The sequence below is a fragment of the Buceros rhinoceros genome, unplaced genomic scaffold (genome assembly GCF_000710305.1).
Source record: "Buceros rhinoceros silvestris isolate BGI_N320 unplaced genomic scaffold, ASM71030v1 scaffold27960, whole genome shotgun sequence".
In the NCBI taxonomy this organism is placed as follows: domain Eukaryota; kingdom Metazoa; phylum Chordata; class Aves; order Bucerotiformes; family Bucerotidae; genus Buceros; species Buceros rhinoceros.
Genome location: NW_010391740.1, coordinates 5,175 through 23,549, shown reverse-complemented (window position 1 = coordinate 23,549; position 18,375 = coordinate 5,175). Strand labels below are relative to the sequence as shown.

The 18,375-nt window shown below is 45.8% G+C and overlaps 1 protein-coding gene across 1 annotated transcript in view; it reads right to left on the bottom strand.

The window, feature by feature from the left end:
• The window catches only part of PTCHD1 (patched domain containing 1), a 26,906-nt gene extending 10,632 nt beyond the window's left edge, over positions 1-16,274 (bottom strand). The window contains exons 1-2 of the mRNA XM_010142902.1: positions 16,110-16,274; positions 9,950-10,610 (exon numbers count right to left, since the gene is read on the bottom strand). Coding sequence (XP_010141204.1) covers positions 9,950-10,610; positions 16,110-16,274 — 826 coding nt within the window. The remainder of the gene's footprint in view (positions 1-9,949; positions 10,611-16,109) is intronic.
• Positions 16,275-18,375: the final 2,101 nt, after the last annotated feature.

Below are 18,375 nucleotides of genomic sequence, written 5' to 3'. Positions count from 1 at the left end.
CCCATTATAAACTCCCCAGCACCGTCTTTTATCTCGGCAAACAGGCGACAACGAGGTAACCTTTCGGCAAATGGTACAAATCACGGGCTAACTTTAAAAGCGTGATCTACACAGTACTATTGAAATGAAAATCATTCTACGTATAAATCCCTAGCTCTGAAGAAATACATACACACACACAAGACACATGTAGATATTCCTGTCATTCTTCTACCTATAAAAGGGGAGAAGAAACAAAGAGAAGGAAAAGTATTTTAAATAAGTAGAATTAATGCCTCAATATTCATAGTCCTAGTTTCCACCACGATCCCTAATCAGTAACATGGTTCACCACTTTCGATTTTTGGAGTATGTGGATTTTAAAGCTATTCATCATAAAAAAATCTTCTCAGTATTACATTTTCAAATTATTTTTTCTAAGCCATGCCAAATTAAATTCAAATTATTAGCCTCTTATTATAATGATTATGTGGGTAATTCAGGACATATGGTTAATCTTGAATAGTCTCATTGATTTCAATAGAGTAAAAACTAGTGATTTAGGCCTTGGGAAAATGCTGGGGTTTTTGCTTGGATCACCTTTTTTTTAATATTGACTCAATGAAATACTTGAGATTTTGTTACAGTGAGAGCAAGAATGTCAGATAAGCACATTTAAAAAACAGAAATACATTTGAAAGAAAACTTGAGCGGCTTTTAGTTTGAGCAAGACAGGTAAGCAAAGCACGTTACAGTTAAAAATCTACTTTTATATATAAACTGAATATTTAATTCCACTTAAGACTTGATAAAGGCTTGTTTTGGCATTTAAATAGCAGGCTGTCAACTCTGTTTAAATATGTGACTTGTTTTCCTCTATTTTCACGTGAGACCTGGCAAAAGGTAAAAGTCGTATTTCGTTCAGTGCCACAGAAGGAGCCGAGGATTAGTGAAATCTGATTTTAGCTGCTGGAATATTTCTGTCTGCAGAGTGCGCTCATCTACTGACTACCCAGACCTCCTCCAGATCCAACCCACGCCACACGTGCACGCCTGAGGTTCTGGGACAAACGGCAAGGGAACATCTCAGTCCTGCTGGCCTTCAAAGGGTCTCCCTGGCTGGGAATTCCCCGCTCCTCCCAGGCATGCCTCCTCAGTGTCTTGAACTCGGAAACATCAGGAAATCCCCCGGCAAGCGCAGCACCTTGCCTAAACTAGTATTTTAAGAGACAGGGAGAAAGGCTTAGTTTTGCAGCACGGAGGATGCTAAGAGGCTGCGGCTGCCCACCATGGCTGCTGACACGGGGTATGGACCCTGGCGTGTGCCAACGGAGCCAGCAGCACCCCCTGCCCCTGGGGAGCCACGTGGGATGTGAATGACATTTGTGGCCGGCGAGTTGTATTGATGTGGGTACCTCAAGCCTCGCTAGCCAAGGAGGCGGTTAGATGTAGAGTTATATGTTAAGTACTACTCGGCTCGTCTCAAATATGACATGCTCAGATCCATATCAGCAGACAAAACTGCAAACTGATTCTCTCCACAAAGTGAGTTTTTGATAGATTTTATGCATGCTGTGTAAAAAAAAAAAATCACCTAAAGGTAAACGAAAGCTACCTGCAACCATCTGTGCAAGGCTAATATTTACCGCGTTACAGAATAGTCAAGCGACATATTGTACATGACAGTTCCTGAAGACAGAATAAGACACAGCGAGTGTATTTGGGGCAAAGTCATGTTTTAAATGTTTTAAACTTCTAAGCCTACAAGGCAAAATATCAACTGCTTCTAGGGGTGTTTCCCTAGTGGAACGTGAATTAGTTTACGACACTTACAGTTCCCCCTTTCCAGTGAGAAAGCTGTAACCAAAACACCTCTGGCATACCCTGAAATTCTCCTGTTTAACATATATTTGTCATTACTCTTATTCAACCATATGTGAACCATAATGTTCAAAAAGTTACAAAACTTCAGTTAAACATATAAGACCTATTATTTTTACTGACAAAAAATAAAATACAATAAATCACGGCAAGCTTGGAACTCAGGCTTTCCACCAAGTAGCCAGACTTAGCTTACTCCAGTTGAACTCAATCCATTTCTGCCAGTGCCCTCTGCCAAAACACAAAGTCTCACGACCTGAAAACGGCAGGGCCCCTCCCGGCCACAGGCGCCTCTTGGCTGTTGCCTGTTTGGAGTATGTCACCGACTAGATGCACAAACCCTGCATCATCCCCCTCACAGAAAGGCCTAAAATGAAAATTCACATCAGTTCTTGCTAACCTGTACCAGGTCTTCATCGACCATCCAAGTCCAGAATGCAAAGTATACCACAAACATGTATATACATGTATTTCCTACCTGTACATATAGATGTAGTAAAAGTTTTATTTTCTCTAACCTGTGAACTTCTGATATATTTTCAAATATGTGGAAGTTTCTCTTGAGTGGCTTCACTACTTGAGGAAAATCAGGATGTCAGAGCCAAATTCTCAGTACCTTTGACAGTTTGAGACTTCTCTTGATGAGTCCTTCCATTAAAACATCACGCGAACTGACTTCTCACAGTTCAAAGAACGCAGATAGCAAAAGTGTAACATCTTTCTGCTACTGTTTGCATAAATAAACGCTCATTAAATGCACTGCATCACCTGTAGCACAGTTTTCATATGAAATAAGTGCATATTGGAGCACCACCAGTCAAGAGCCAATGCTTGATCTTATCGATGATTGTACAGCACTTGGTTTCAATATTAAACAGCTCTCTGGACTGACTTCCTACCGATGGAGCTCCTCTTCTTCAAAAAGCATCACATTTACTGAGTCATTGACACTGTTCTGAAGCCAAGAAGCACACAGGCATGTGTGCAAGGATTTGTGGCGGTGAGGGGAGAACATGGACACATGTTGGCTGTGCCACCATCACACGTGGCCGGCTGCGGCTCCGTTAGCCACTTTTGCACTGCACAGGAAAGGGCTGGTACGAGTGTCTAAAACACTCTGCACCATTTCTATTCCAAGCCTATTTCCTTTCCATGCATTAAAGGCTTCTCAGTGTTTGGGCTCCTCAAGAGGCTTGGGGCATGATCTTTCAGAGAGAGGGAGAGCAGCAGGAAGAGGAGGTGGTTAATCTCCTCGCCTTTGTGTGGAAAACACTGACTTTGGTGAGAGGACTCATTGGTACACGGGGTAAGGGGGTGCCCTGGGGGCCTATTTTTGCTCTGTCCCGTGAGGAACAGAAATGATGGGGGATGCTTCAGGGACTGCAGGAGATGCATGGCTGCATTGAGAGCTCACGAAGAGACTGAGGGACTGAGGAGAGAAAAAAGGAGAGGAAAAACGAATGACAAGGAAAGTGACATGCCTGGGATTCTGTTCAGGGTAGATAAAAAGAGAAGAAGAGCAATGAGAAGAACAAAACACAAACTGTTTTAGGACTATAACTGAGCTGCGCAGGGTTGAACTGGGAAAGCTGAGCAGATGGAGTGACAAAAAAAACAAGTGTACTACCAGGGTACTCTTGTAGTCCTTTGGCAGCATGAAAAAAACAAAGGATGAGTGGTGGAAATCACTGTGAAATCTGAAGCAGCTGAGGTATGACTGCAGGGTATGGTGGGGACCTGTTTGGGAGCCAAGGAAGTTACTGAAGAACACAGGGAAAAGGGTAGGAGCAATAGGCCCAGCTGTGTCTGAGGAAAGGACGGAAGAGAAATTAAAAAAACCCCAACAAAATGGCAGAGGGGACACACTAGCAGGAGTGGGCAAAACAGGAGAAAAGATGCAGCAAGTTTAGGAAGACCAAAAGATGTTGAGAGCTAGGCAGGCGTCAGGAAGGAGATGCCATGGGCTGGAGCAGGGAGATGGGTGAAACCTGCTGGAGGAGGCTGCTGGAGATCAGAAGTGAGACGGATGAGATGGGAGGAGGGGGCAGGGTGCAGCAAGCTGAGGCAGCCAGCTACGGGAGGACACGCTTCTTCCTGGCACAAAGAGATGGCAGAGGGGCAGCCGGACAGGGAGAGCGAGAAAGCTTAGCTCAGGAAATAAAACCAAGAGAGTCTCAGTAAGCTTCACATTTTTATTAACTGACAACAGGAAAATCAGTGGAAAAGTACTATACAAAGCGAAACATCTGCGTGTGTATGTTACCTTTGTATGGGGACTGAAGGCACCGGAGAGACCGGTGCAGGAGCTGGTTCTCCCTCTTTGCAACTCTCGACGTGTAGCCAGTGTTGACACACAGCAAAAGCTTGGGAGCACACCGAAGGCTTTTAGGGCGTACAAATTTGGCATGTGTTGCAATTCCTTACCAGCATGTTCTTCCAGAAAACTGAAGATGGAGCTGGGCTGGGTACCATACTGGCACCGAGGCACAGCTGCAGCCACCCATGTGTCCTGGCACGTGCTGGTCTCAGCACCCTTGTCCCCTCAGGTTTTAATGCTGGTTGTTAGCTGCCTTGCTTGGTTTAGCCAGCTGTTGCCTTCATGGTCCCTAACCTTCAGCAATCATCTCACTTGCCCTCCTGTGTTTTTCAGTCTCATCACCGAACACGCTGACCTCCCCTTTTCTTCTGTTTCCTAACATTTTCCTTCCAACCTTCTTTCCCCAGAGACTCTGACCTCAGATCCCATCTTTGCTGCTCCAACCTTCTGCATGCATTAAGTCCCTTTACAGACATCTCAGTTCACTCCTCCACCAGGCAGGGCCCTCCCCCAGGCAAGCTACATAAATGTGGGCATCCAACAAATTATTGTTTCTGAGAAGTGCCTGACACTTCTCCACTCCTGCCAGACGCAGCCTTGTGCAGTCTCCTTCTTCTCTTTGAGTTTCCCTCCACCCACAACTGAACCTGAGGTCCCGCCTGACACTTCCACCTGCTCCTTCCCAGTCGTCCCTCCCTGGATGTGCTCTGCTGACGGTGTTCCCTTGCTCTCTTCCCAGAAAGGGCATACCGACGGGGCGGGATGTGATGAGAGGACCGAGGGAGGCACCAGGAAGAGGTATTTGCATTCATCCCTGTTGTGCCGAGTTTCACACAAGGCTGGCTATCATTTCCATTTTCAGCAAGCTGCAAGCTCCAGCCACACTCCTAACTGCTAACTGGTTTTCCCCTGACAGCATTGAAGGCTAAATATAAGCCCGCGGAGCCGGCCCTGCGTCCTTGCCCGTATCTGGCAAAGCCTGGCATTCCACCGTGATTTCAGAGCCGATGCTTTTCACGAACTTGGCAGCTGAAGAGAGCTGCCTCTCTCGAATAAGCTGTGGGAGTTTCTAGAGGAATAGGAACCAGATTGCTAGTTTTCTCTTCAGTGCAAAGGGCAATATTGCAATTTTCTTTCGAGTCCTTAAGTTAAATGCTGCACTCCACCTCTGGGAAGTAAAAAGTGTCGCCAAAAACTTGTTCAGCCAGTGCTGCTTGTTATCCAACAGTTTGTTTGGTAACACTGTGGGTTTTTTTGAGGAAACTGGTGTTTTTAAAAGATTGGCAGTTATTAAACAGTGTTTAATACGTAAGGGAAACTTGGGAAGAATATGTTAGCATCTGTGCCAGACCAAACATCTGTAGTTTTGAACAGAACAGGCAATAGGAAATAAGAATTTTAATTCTGCTTTTCAGCTGACAGTATAAATTGGCTATTTTAAATTCAACCAAATTGAAGAATTTGATTTTTAGGTTCTTAGAGTCAAAAATGAATAGCCTTAGTACAGCAAAGTACTCCACACGAACTAGGCATTTGAGTAAACTTGTCCTTAAATCACTTGTTTACACACTGATAAATGCAGATGATAGTTTTAAAAAACCACAGAGGCATATGCTAATTCAAAATATGCCCAGACGAATGGTGGGAGTCTGCCAAGTTTCACAGATTTTAGGCTACACTTCCATGTTAGAAGTACCTGTATAAAACCAGAGCTGAAGAAGAAAAGTTCCCAGTTTGACTTGCCAAGGAATCCCTAGAGAGTGCTGCAGCCAGCCCGTCCTCCTGTTAGCTCACCCCCAGTGCAGCCCCTTCGCGGGGGCTCAGGCCAGCCCCAGACACCGCCTCCTGCCTTGCTGGACCTCTGGTGACCAAAGGGGACCCCTTCTCTTTAGGTACCTGCTGCAGAAGGAGGTCTCTGGCAACATCTCTCCTGGCTTCAATTTTTACCATTCAGTCAGCAACCAGTGAAGGCGAAAAAGAAACCTGCCACAACATAAAAATTGTCGCGGTAGCCACATACTCAGGCTATGTATCAATGACTGAGTTATTCTGACTTAATGAGTTACCTTTTGTGAGCTGGGTTACAGTAACCTGCCTTAATTAAAGAGTAAAATAAATTAAAATAAACTACCATGAAGATGATTAAAACCAAAGCATGAAGTGTTTAAACCACTATGTCGCATTTAACAGGTGGAGTAGGCAAAAGACGTTCCTTCCTGCACTTAACGCAGTCTGAGATTAAGAGTGCAATTTGGTACGTCGTGGTAATTTAGTAACATAAATTTGTCCTATTGATGCAAAAGCTAAAGATTCAACACCTTCAGAGGCAAGTACCCTTTGCTACAGCTTGTTTGTTCTTGGAAATGGCTGATGCTGAAGAGATGTTACAGAAAACTGGCTGAATGAAATCTCGTATTAACACACTGAACGGAGTATTTTGCACATACATTGCCTGCACAGGATGTGGACTGGACAAATATTTAAACTACTCAGAAAGTAAATATTGAAAATATGACAAAGCACATAATTGCAAAACACTGCTGATCAACTTTAGTTAGTGCATCTTGTAAGGGCAGTGATGGTATCAAGATGAACTTAACGAGCAGGAGAAATGGTGCGAGAGAAACAAGCTATAATTCAGCAAGCACAAGGGTGATCTTCTACATGTGGTTGGAATAACTGATTGTCCAAACGAGGTAGAAAGCAACACAAAGGATCTGTGATTTACCATGTGCCACCAACCAAATGCCAACCATTTCATACTGCTGAGGAAAAAAAAAAGAATGTCATATGGGGATGTTCGAATGGGAGTGCCATATGCAAAATGTGTGAAATCATCCTCCCACTCTACCTGCTGCTGAGAGCCTCAGCCTGAATCCTGCGCCTGGATTTCGGCACTGAACTCCACAGAAGATGTGGAGCAGCCAAAAGCAAGAAGATTGCTGGAAGTCTGGTAAGAGGAAACTGGTAAGAGGAAGTCTGGTCTGAGGAGACCTGGGATGAGAGCGAAGAGGACTGGGCAAGTGAGAGTGGTCCCAAATACGCAAAGAAAAGAAATTGTTTTCCAGATGCAGTGGGTCAATAAGGAGGACAGCTGAGTTACGAAAGGGGAGCTGAGGTTAGACATGATGCAAATGCTGTGGCGGTAGCGCAGTGAAACACAGGGGGAGTGGCCCAAGCAGGAGACAAAGTGCAGGGAGAGAAGTATCTGCTAGGAAGGACGTAATTTTGTCCCATGGCAGAGGGCAGATGACATCTGGAGAGTGTCCCCCCTCCGCCAGCTCTGGAATGCTGATGAAAAGATAAAAATCCTCAGCTGCTACAAACCGGGAAAACTTCATTAATGATTTATACTAGTAAAGGGGCCTTGCCTGAAATGTGTCCAGTGTAATATTTTTTTCTATCTGATTTTTGCCCTTAGCCATGAGATTTATGAGTAATGGCTATGGGGCTACACTGTTAGCCAGAAATTCTTTAGCTTTCTAAAGGTCAGTTAATGTATGATCTAATCTGATGGTCACTGAAATTAAGTGGAAGTAATTCAGCGGGCTATAACAGAGGGTAGTTTGTGTCCTTAGCCTTCTGCTACCTGGAGTTAAACCATCCTTTATAAGCAAAACTTCATATAGGCATGAAATACTGCTTGAAACTCTTGCTGAATCCTTCTGTTGTTCCGCAGGAAAAAAAGAAAACTCTGCCTTTCTAGCTATCTGCTGGTTTAAAACAGTTCCCATAAAAACTCTAGAATGTCGTCAGTGCCTTCTGTTCACCTGTTGGTATTCCTGACCCTCGGGAGATTTTATGCAGCTGGGGAAGCAGGAGAGATTCACATGAACTTGACTGTTCTGTCTTGACTTGTTCACAGCGAGAGCTGAGCTGCGTATTTGAAACTTAATCCTTTTAAGAGCGGAATACTTCGACTAAGCAGGACCAAAAAACCCAAAACAAAACCAAAAAAAAAACCCCAGTAAAAAAAAAAAAAAAAAAGCAGAGTTGACTACACTGCTCAGCAGTTAAAGAAGCACTAAAACAGAAGTGTGCAACTTTTCATGGTTACCTGTAAGCCTTCAAGGAGTTCAAGCGACAGCACAGTCATATTACTGAATGAAAGATCTGAAAGGTTGTCCCAGTGAGTAGGTACTTTGTTCCCTAAATAGAGCTAGTATTTAGTATTTCTGAGTTGCTTTCCTCAGGTACTTTCACTTCATACGGCTGGACTTTAGACTGGTTTTCTACCACTCTTGCAACACGTCTGGAAATCGTCTCCTATGTAATATTATACGTAATACACAGTCCTTAGTTTGAGTAATTAACTTTTATGATACATGCACAGGCATAAAAACCCCACAAAAGAAACGACAGACTCAGGTCAGAAAGCTAGCCTTCTTTTGACTCTGACTTTCTCATGCTGCGTTTCCTCTAGATGATGATACAGTTTAATTTTCATGGATGTCATCTGAAAAGAAGAGCCAGCGTAATGTAGCTGAATTCTCTTTGTCCGTACGTTAACTGGTAGTACGATGCACTGAAGCGTAGTCTTTAATTAAAGTGCAACAACACCACAGCTACGGTACAGGCATGGCATAGGAACCTGGTGCTGGATACAAAAATAGCTGTGCTGAAACATGTCGTATCACAACACGACGTGACTAAGTCAGTGGAGACACCCCTACACTTGAAACCTGAAGTATTACTGAGCACTGATTTTCAGCTGGGGAAGCTGTGATCAAATCAGTGCATGTATTATTCTCCACAAAAGAAAAACAGAGTGAATAAGGACATATTAACACCTACAGTGCACAAAGCTTTTCACACTCGTTACGAACCAAACACAAACAAAGAGGCTGTGAACCCTCCAGAGCTCTCATTTTGTCCTCCTGCCTGTTTGGATACAACACGTAACATCCCCACAAACACTCTGGTCCCAACAGGAGAGGGCACAGGAGCAAGCTGACTGCCCTCCTCTCCTCTTTCGTACCCCTGAGGAAAACAAAACGAAATGAAACTACCCTGTATCCCCCCGCGAGTAAAGGCGGTATGAAAACCGGGGAGATGAAGACGTCTCTACCGTCACCAGCGCCAAGGAGCAGCCGATGCTGCTTCCCCCATAGCCCTCCACTGCAGGGTGTGCTGGTGCTAACTGGACAGGTCCGTCCTTGACTGGGGGTGGCAAAGCTCTCCACCTCAGGGCTGTGAAACCCTCCCTATGCTCGATCAGCCAACGCAGGGACTTCAGGAAAAATGCAACCAGAACTGACCACCACCCTTATGCCATGGCCAGGTACCTGTCCAGCCAGGACAGCACTGCTCTGCAACTCCTCTGAGAAGGAACCAGCACACTCTAAATGTCCAACACGTGCGGTCCCTGTGATTTGTTGGCACAGCGACACTGTCATTGTGGCCCAGGGACCTCTGCCAATGTTCCCCTCTGACGCTGACCACCAAAACCAGAATCAAACATCCACAGAAAAGCAGCAGGTAGGCTCCCTCTCTGCACAAGGCACGGCATCCACACGTCCTTGTTCCTCACTACTGCACGGGCAGACGCTGCATCCTACGGCAGGGCGCTACGCCACACTGGAACCCCAGGAATGATTTTAACGTCCCAGTACGGTACAACCAGTTTAAGAAAAGAGGCTGTGTGGATTTGGCACAGGGCAGCATTGCAGGCAGGAGGCGCTAGGGGCCATGCAGTGATGCTTCTCTGCTTGCTGCGAAATGCATCAGGGAGGCACAAACACACAAAAGAGAGAGGAGATAGGAGATAGTTACCTAACATGACGAAGGGGATTCCCAGGAAGGTGGAATTGTATTTCCCACCAGTGAGATTGATGATCCCAGCTGCAGTCAGGGTGGCAAGGGTCACGGTCAGCAATCCCAGCAGGCCAAGCCAGGGTTTGCTGCGGACACAATCCTGCATGGAGCAGCAGAGAATGGCCAAGGTGACCACAAGCACCAAGCTTGTGATCAGGTAGCGTTCTGACACCCTGCTTGTCTTCTGGAAATCCTCCTTCAGCGAAGAAGAAGTGAAAGGATACATTTTGACTTTCCTGTTGGATTTCTGGAAAAGTTCAACAGTGTCACAAAAAATGGATTCCCACTTCTCTGCCACCATGTCATTCAAGGAGTTGATTGCCTGCAAGTAGTAGGTGAGCTGAATGGCTTCTGCAGACTTCACCCGGTCTTTGCTGTGCACAGTAACCCCACCAAGCTGATGCCCGTTATACACTTCCCTGCCATCCTTTAAGTGAGTAATCGGGTAAGTGATTGCAAAATTAGTTCGATTAGAAGAGCGAGCAGCCTTTAATTCCTCCAGTACATGCACTATGTCGTCCACTATGCATGTCTTGTCATTGTTCAGGATACATATATGGGCAAACGTGTAATTGAAACCAGGTCTTTGAACTTGGATCCTGGTCACAGCAGAGTGCAACTACAAGGGAAAGAGAAATCACACACGTTATTCATCAGTTCATCTCGCACAGTAGCAGCCAGAACAACAGCGGCTCCTCAATTCCGTCCCTTTCCTATTTGATCTAAACAACAACAACAACAAAAGTTCTGGTCACTGCAGTATTAATTGCAAAAAAAAAAAAGGAAACATGCATTAAAATAGCAGCATTACTCCCCTACGTCCTTTGCTGGTAACTTGACTGTGTTGTGATTCGCATCTGTGCCATGCGCAGCTGGCACTTGGCCTCTCTAAATAAGCAAACTCGGAAGGTCTGAACTTCCATTTTAAGGAGATCTGGGCAAACATAAAGGGAGAGCTACAGCCTGCCTGTGTCTGGGGACACTGCTGACATCAGCATTGCCAAATCACTCTCTCGACAGATAAACTTCAGGTACAAAAGGGAGAAGAGCAACATGACCGGGGTGCCACCTGTGCGGGATGTGCCAGCACAAACGTGTGGCAGCTGGCAGCGGCAGGGGACCAGCCCTCGCTCAGAGTAAAGGACAGGTCACAGCTGCGTGTCCGAAGCGCAGAGATTGTTGGCGTAGCAGGAACGAGATAGCTGGCATTAATTAACCTGCCCTCCTTCCCCCATCGAATCCTCCGCAAGTCTGAGGGTGGGAAGCAAGGGCAGAGATTGACACTGTTTTTTCTCCTTCTCTCCCTGAGACATTCTGTCAACCAGGGAAGGCCCCCAAATTCCAGGGCCTGCAGCTTATCGCCATTTATGATGAAGCCTGGCAGCATTGAGTGCAGCCTCCTTTGCGAGTTGTTCTGCATCCTTCTGAAATTTCCCATGCCTGAGCGCTGACTCAAAGTGCATTCAGTTAGTTACGAGCATCAGAAGGGTAGAAAAATTACCCTCTTCTAGAAAAGATTTAGAAAACTCTTGCAACCTTTTCTGAATCTGTTTTAGCAAACACAACGCAGAAGCAAGAAATCTAAAAGAAGGCAAGAGAATAGCCCTAATAGGCTGGGGTTGCAATAGTTTTCAGAAGGAAAATACTGTGTTTGCTAACGTTGGGAGCCTTAGCAAAGTGCAAACTGTTTTTTTTCACATTTTCCTCGCATAATGTGCAGGCCTCACCCCAACCACCATCACCATTTAATTCCTTCTGTGCTGCTCCAGTTGTGTAGAGAGTACAAAGAGCTTCAGTAAGGATGCTGCTGAGGCCAAGACGATGTTACTCACCAACAGAAGCCTGAGCAGACTTTTCCTGCAGCTGTGATGAGTTTCACAGTGGGCAGCAACGAACTTCAGGAAGGGTCTCCCTCTCCTCTTTTCTAGGTGGCACAGTGGGTACCCGACATCCCAAATGCTGGGGACCCCTGCACACCGCTGTGTACGTGCTTTGTGCGTGGCTCGGTAAGATATGTGATCCTCTCCAGGTGTGAGCAGGGATGACTCGGGGGGGCACGCACTCAATGACCCCATGGACATGGCAGTCCGCACAGCCCAGTCCCTCGGGCAGCCACATCTAGTGCCGGGGAGAGCAAATCACCAGATCTGCTCTGAGGAACTGCACAGATTTAACCTACGGTCAATTCTACACCGAGGGGCAGGATCGTAGGAGTGTTGCAAAGGTGGGTGACAAAAGCAGGGCTGATGAAAGAGAAGCCCTCCTTCACCTGTACAGCAGGGAAGCCACAGCTCTTATAGGGAGCTGAAGGGCCAAGCTGAGAACAACTCTAATTTCTTTTCCCTAAAGGGGGAATAGTTATTTTCTGCCTTCAGATTTTGAGAAAGACACAGAGAACTGGCTGAGGGGACATGATTGCTTTTTTTTCTACTCATATGTGCTGTAATCCAAAGAGGGAAGGAGGCTCTTATGTCCAGTAAAGAGGCTGGGATTAGGTGCTATTTAATGGAACTGGCTCCCTTCTGAAGGCAAACACTGATTAAAAAAATAGAAGATAGGGTACACAACAGCAGTAGAGCTTATATACTCATCTTGTGGCAATGGGCAAAATGTCTAATAATCATGGCTAAAATCCTGCGTCTGGTGAAATTAAATAGTCATAGTGACTCTTGCGTGGAACTTCAGACCTATTTGCAGAAACCCCCCACATTTACATAATACTATGAATCTGACTGTTCTGTGATTACATTGCATAATTTGTGATGGGTATAAATTTAGTTATGTTGCCTCTGTTCCTCAGGTTGATATGACATCACATAGGCAAAGATTACAAAATTCCCATATTCTCAACTTGTTTCTCTAGCAGCTTGGGAGTCTATTTTTTCACATTTGAGCAGCTTTTATTTTTGACAGAACAGTTCAATATTAACATTAGAAATACAGGTTTGAGAAACGAACTGAACTAACCAATCTCCACAGTACTGTGAGAACACAATACCTGGCCACAGTGAGAAGCATAATTCTCTACTGTGGTGGGAGATCAAATAATTGTCTGAGGGGCTTTTGCGCAACTTTCTTCTAAAACAGAACAAATTAAAAGATTTGCAGGAACATGCCAAAGAAATGAACCTGTATGGGAATTATTCTTGTCTTTCCACTTGGTATCTGCAAAGCTCTGCTTTGCAAGAGCTGTTTTGGGGTATGAATTCAAAAGTATGTCATGATAGTTTGGGGAACATGCCCTGATTTACTGAACCAACACTAGATACTTGATTTTAAATTTCTTACAATGGCAGCTACTCTATGGCTTTAATTGACAATGGTTGTAAAATCAGATGTCATATAATGAAGCACAGCTGAGGAGAACTAGGAGGAATTTCCTACCCGTATTAGATTCACAATACAACATCTTCAGAGAGGCTCCATCGAGTGACTCAATGCAGAAGAAACTAAACTGTCATGAAACTTTTATCACACAATGTGTGTTGCTATTTACCTACCCTGCCTCACTGCTGCAATTGCTTCCTTCTACATCTAAAGCACTTTCTTTTAATATTTAGGTTATAAAATAACCTCGTCTGTCACAGCTGTTACTTCATCTTTAGTGAAAGGCTAGAAGCTAAATGTCATACCTAAAATACTCATTTCTCCTTGGAAATTATAATTTCAGACTCAGGAGCCTGTTCTGCAGGGGTGGCTGGGTGCTTCCTGAGAGGTCATGCTGGCTGAACCCGGCACTGCATAGAGGGGAATCTGCCCATCATACCTCCCAGTGATGGTGCTTCAGGGAGGAGAGGGGGGCAGGCTCTGCGTACTGGCACATCCCAGCAGCCGAGCAGCCCCTGGAGCCGGCTGCAAGCTAGCGCAGTTTAAAGCAGCTATGAGATGTACTCCGAGCCTCTCCAGGGTCCATGATGTTTGGTCTTGAATTGGAGGCAAAAAGCCAATGAGCAGGAAAACCTGCCATTCCCTCCATCCCAGCAAAGTACGCCGAGCACTGCTCCAGCACAAGGAAGAATTCAGCTCTGGGAAGCCTGACTCAGACTTTCATCCTCCAGACAAACACATCACTTTACCTGCACTTTGCTTTTTCAGACTAGATCCTACCAAAACCCCCTCTGTCGCTTCAGGGCAAGGGTGCGCTGCAGCATGGCTGCAGGCTGCCTCTCTCCCTTTGCTTGCCTGTGGCCGCCCACGCGCCGTGGGGCTGCCGCCTCTTCCCTGCCGAGAGCTGCACTCCAAGAGCTGCACTCCGACGGCACTCGCCTCTCTGCTGCTGTGCTGGGGATTCAACTGTAGCCACGCAGATTTTTCCAACTGCATCCAGAGCCCACACCCACAGCCGCAGGTGACTGGCGTCCACAGAAAACAGAAGGTCCAAGAGGTTACAAGGGCACGTCCTACGAGTTTAAGGGATTACCTGCTATGCAATTTGGTTTGCCTATGGTACACCAGGAGGTGCCCCAGGAAACTTTGGTTTGTTAACGGGAGATGGTAAAGGCTGTTGTGTGATGAGGACAACATTAGCAATACACTAATGCATAATGCACATTGCACTCCTCAGGGCAGCAGATTTTAGTAGCAGGTAACCTTATTCTGAATAAACCCGGCACCTAGTACTGGGACAAATGACTGACCACCAGATTCTCATTTATCCAGCTCCTTTCTTATCTTTACTGATCCTATTAGGAGAAAGGGAGATTTAAAGGAATAACAAAAGCTGAATGAATGGGTTTTCTTGAAGGGAGACATGGACTGTTTGCTCATCACTCACAGCTTTTTCAGCTAGCTAACAGTGGAAGGAACCAAAAAACAGTTTACTGCTGAGATGCCAGAGCACTGCAGCATGAGAACTGCACAGCGTCCCCTAAGCCCCCTTGCCACGGTGGCACGCTGGCCCTGAAAGTGCTCCGGCACAAAATAATAAATTCCACCTTTCCTTTTCATTGCTGTTTAAACAGTGACCATCACTTGCTATTCTCTCTCTCCCAAAAATGGTGTTCATTTGTGTCTCCTGCCATGCCAGAGATTTCTACAACAGTGTTTTCTCTTCCTCCAGCCTTTAGTCATTTGCATTTGGTAACGTCTTGGTCTTGGTCTTTGTTTACTCCAAGTCTCGTGCTCACTCATTTATTTTAGACAGAGAGGAAAGATAGCTTCAACCAGGAGACGTCCATTTCTGCAAGTACCTCCAGGTGAGGGCTGTACTGGTCTCATGCCTCCACAACAAGCTAGTTTCAGCCTGTGGCAGAGCTGACAGATGAGCGGTAGTGAAATCGCACTGCCCTGCTGGCTGGTTTCGCCTGCGGGCCCAGAAGGGGATGCAGGAAACAAAAGCTAAAATCCTTTCACTTATCCTGGTCTAAGCCATTTGCTCCAGGGCCTCCGAGACTCAGGGCTGCAAATATTTCTTCAAGTTGTTTTTGGCTGCTGGTCCTCCTACCTCTGCCATCAGCAGAGGAAGGCAGGCAGCAGGAACCGGAGCCCCCCCAGCAGGTTCGGTTTGGCTGCCTGCGATGGCTGAGCCCCACACCGGGCTCTGCCAGACAGCTTTTCCCTGCACAGAGCATGGCAAAACTTTCAGCAGGGGCAGCAAAACTGAACCTGAAGGGAAAGGGGTTGTACTTACAGATGTTTATTCAGGACAGAAAGGAAACCTCGATTTTATTCTTAAGTCGATGAAAAAAATGCAGGGAGCTACAAGAGGGTGTGACGAAAACCTCGAGGCCCTTTGTTTTGTTGAGAAGTCCTTTAAGTCAAAAGTGAACAGTCAATTTAATCAGGTAACAAAAAAGTCTGCAGTCTCCCTGTAAAGCAAACAGATCCCACCCCAGCAGTGAGCGGTTAGAGATTGCTGATTCATTTGCAAATTGGTCCAACTGCAGAAATCCTTGAAGCCCATGCTACAGAATCGACACGATCTGCTGCTCAGGTCAAAGCTATGGGCAAAGGGGACAATGCGTGAGGACCTCAGGGATGGCCACTGGTGACCTGGTGTCCCACACGGGTCTTGCCTTGCTGGTGGCAAAGCTCTGCTCCCAGGGAAACTCCACGGTGAGAGCAACACCAGCATGCAACGGGACCCTTCTGTTTAGCCAAACTCCAATTCCCAGCTCACGGAAAGATATCCCGGCTCCCGCGGGAGCTGGATCAGAGTCGCAGCTACCATTTTCACATTAAGGATGTGTACAACTACCTCCTGCTTATCATATACACTGCAAAAACGCGTCTGGTTCTGCTGTCGAGCAGTGATGTGCAGTGCTTTATAGGGCACATCGCTCATCGTAAGGAGTTGGCTATGCTTTGTTACTAGACATTCAGTCAGTGAATGGCCAGCGACACAGAACCAGCTCGATATACGACGTCCTTCTGTACTGTGAATAATCTGGCACATAGAGAGACATGTTTTACTCACAGGAGTCAAATCTTTGCAATACAATATTACTTTTTTTTTTTTTGCTGCTGTTGTTGCTATTATTTGACTTTATTTAATCTTTCTGTCTACATCTGATGGTTCAAATTAAAAATAAGCTTCATCCTAGTCAGTGTTGCCAACTCTTAAAATTTTTGTACCGTCGTTTTTACCCAGTCTGGCTTTTCTTTGAGCCCTGGAGCCTGAAATATTGTGATTAAAAAAAAAAAAAAAATTCAGTTTTCATTAAAAAAAAAAAAAGTCTGATCTCATGGTTATGGGTGAAAGCCTGAGAAGGCTCAAAAGTAAAGTGAAGAATGAACTCATTACTTATTACTGCTTAAAATCTCATCATTGTTTTGGGTTCGAAACTGAAAAACTAGAAAACAGGATGAAGAGAATGATTTTAAATATAGGTTTCATTTTCATGTGAAGCTGGTTTGCTCTTTTGGTAATTTTTACAGGTAACTTGTGCCAAGGAAAGCAAAGAGGAGAAAAAGCCTTTAATGGATAGCTATAAATTTCTCCACTTTTTCTGTGATCTCAGTAATCTCTCGCAATTCATATCTTTGCAGAGTGCTTTTTTAATTCGCTTCAAGAGACAGCTTCAGTCAAAATGTAAAAGGAGTATGAGAGCAAAAAGACTTGCACAGCTCCCAGCTTAATTCACAGAAGAAAACGCTGTGGGCTCTGCAGACCTGGGCAGAATCAAACCATTAAGGGTGTATTTTAATCAGAAGGTGGTGCAGGGGGGAAGGCAAGGGAGCCCCCAAATGGGACTGTGCCCTGATGTCAGCCTGAGACCATGGGCCACAGACCACGGGCAGGTGGCTGGTGGGCAGCAGCCTCCTGACCAAGCCAGCATGGCTGAGAGATGGAGACTGCGCACGCAGCCAGTGGAGGAAGCCAACGGACTCTAACGGCTCAGAAGTTGTAGCTGGGGAGCACGCACCAAGGATCACTATGGGTAACTGGATCTTTTTCTAGCAGTCCTACAATCAGGTGTACTGACAAGATGCTAAAGATACTAATTATACAAGCTACGTACTTTTGCAACTGATTTTTTCAGCTTCCAAAACATGGTGAATTATATTTTCTCCAAACAATTTTCATGTAAATAAAATCTAAAAATTGTTCAGACTACAAGTAATCAACTGAGGGGCAACTATCAGTGCTTGAACTGGCAGATGTGCACGCATTTCCACTTCCATCTGTCTTCTTGGTAGCTACGGTGAATTGCTAGATATGATTTTTCTTTTCTAACCTGAAGCAGAGAAGCTTTTCTAATCAATACCATCTTAATTCGGCCAATGGCTGTGGTAATTCTGCCTGAATTTGTACCACGGAGTGAAGCCCACTCCGTTTTTTCGGCCAGCTGCTGCCAGAAGATGGGACACCTGGGCAGCAGAAACCCGCTCTGTGCATCCTGGTGTGCTGCTATGAGATCGATTTTGCATGATGGGGAAAAACAAGATGAAAACTTCACTCCTGTGGCTGATCTTGCACCAGCTCCACCACCGGTGGCCTTTTTCACGCGCCCCAGACTTCTCCATAAACAACCCTCTGTCCTTTCAGTGCTTCTCAGGAGGCTGGAGACATGGTGCAGGCTCCTGTCAAGGGCTGCTCCAGCAGAAGTGTGACAAATGGTCCCTTCCTACTGCAGGAAACCTCAACAGCTGCAAGTTCACAGCCCATCTCATTGATTAACAACTCAGCTCCCTTCCAACAGGAGAGAGGAAGTTCTCTTGCTGTAACCCCCAACATAAAAGCAGGGCTGAGACCCAGCTTTTAGGAAGCCCAAACATGGTCACCGAGGAGCTCTGGCAGCTCTCCTCAAGCCTTGCAGCAATGCCTGGGGCGCTAGTGGCCTGGCTTCAGTGGCTGTGAGGCACTGAGGTCCCTGGCCTCCAACACCTGCCCTGCCTGCTTGCTGCACTTCCTAGAGAGTGACCCAGAGGGGTCTTTTCTACCG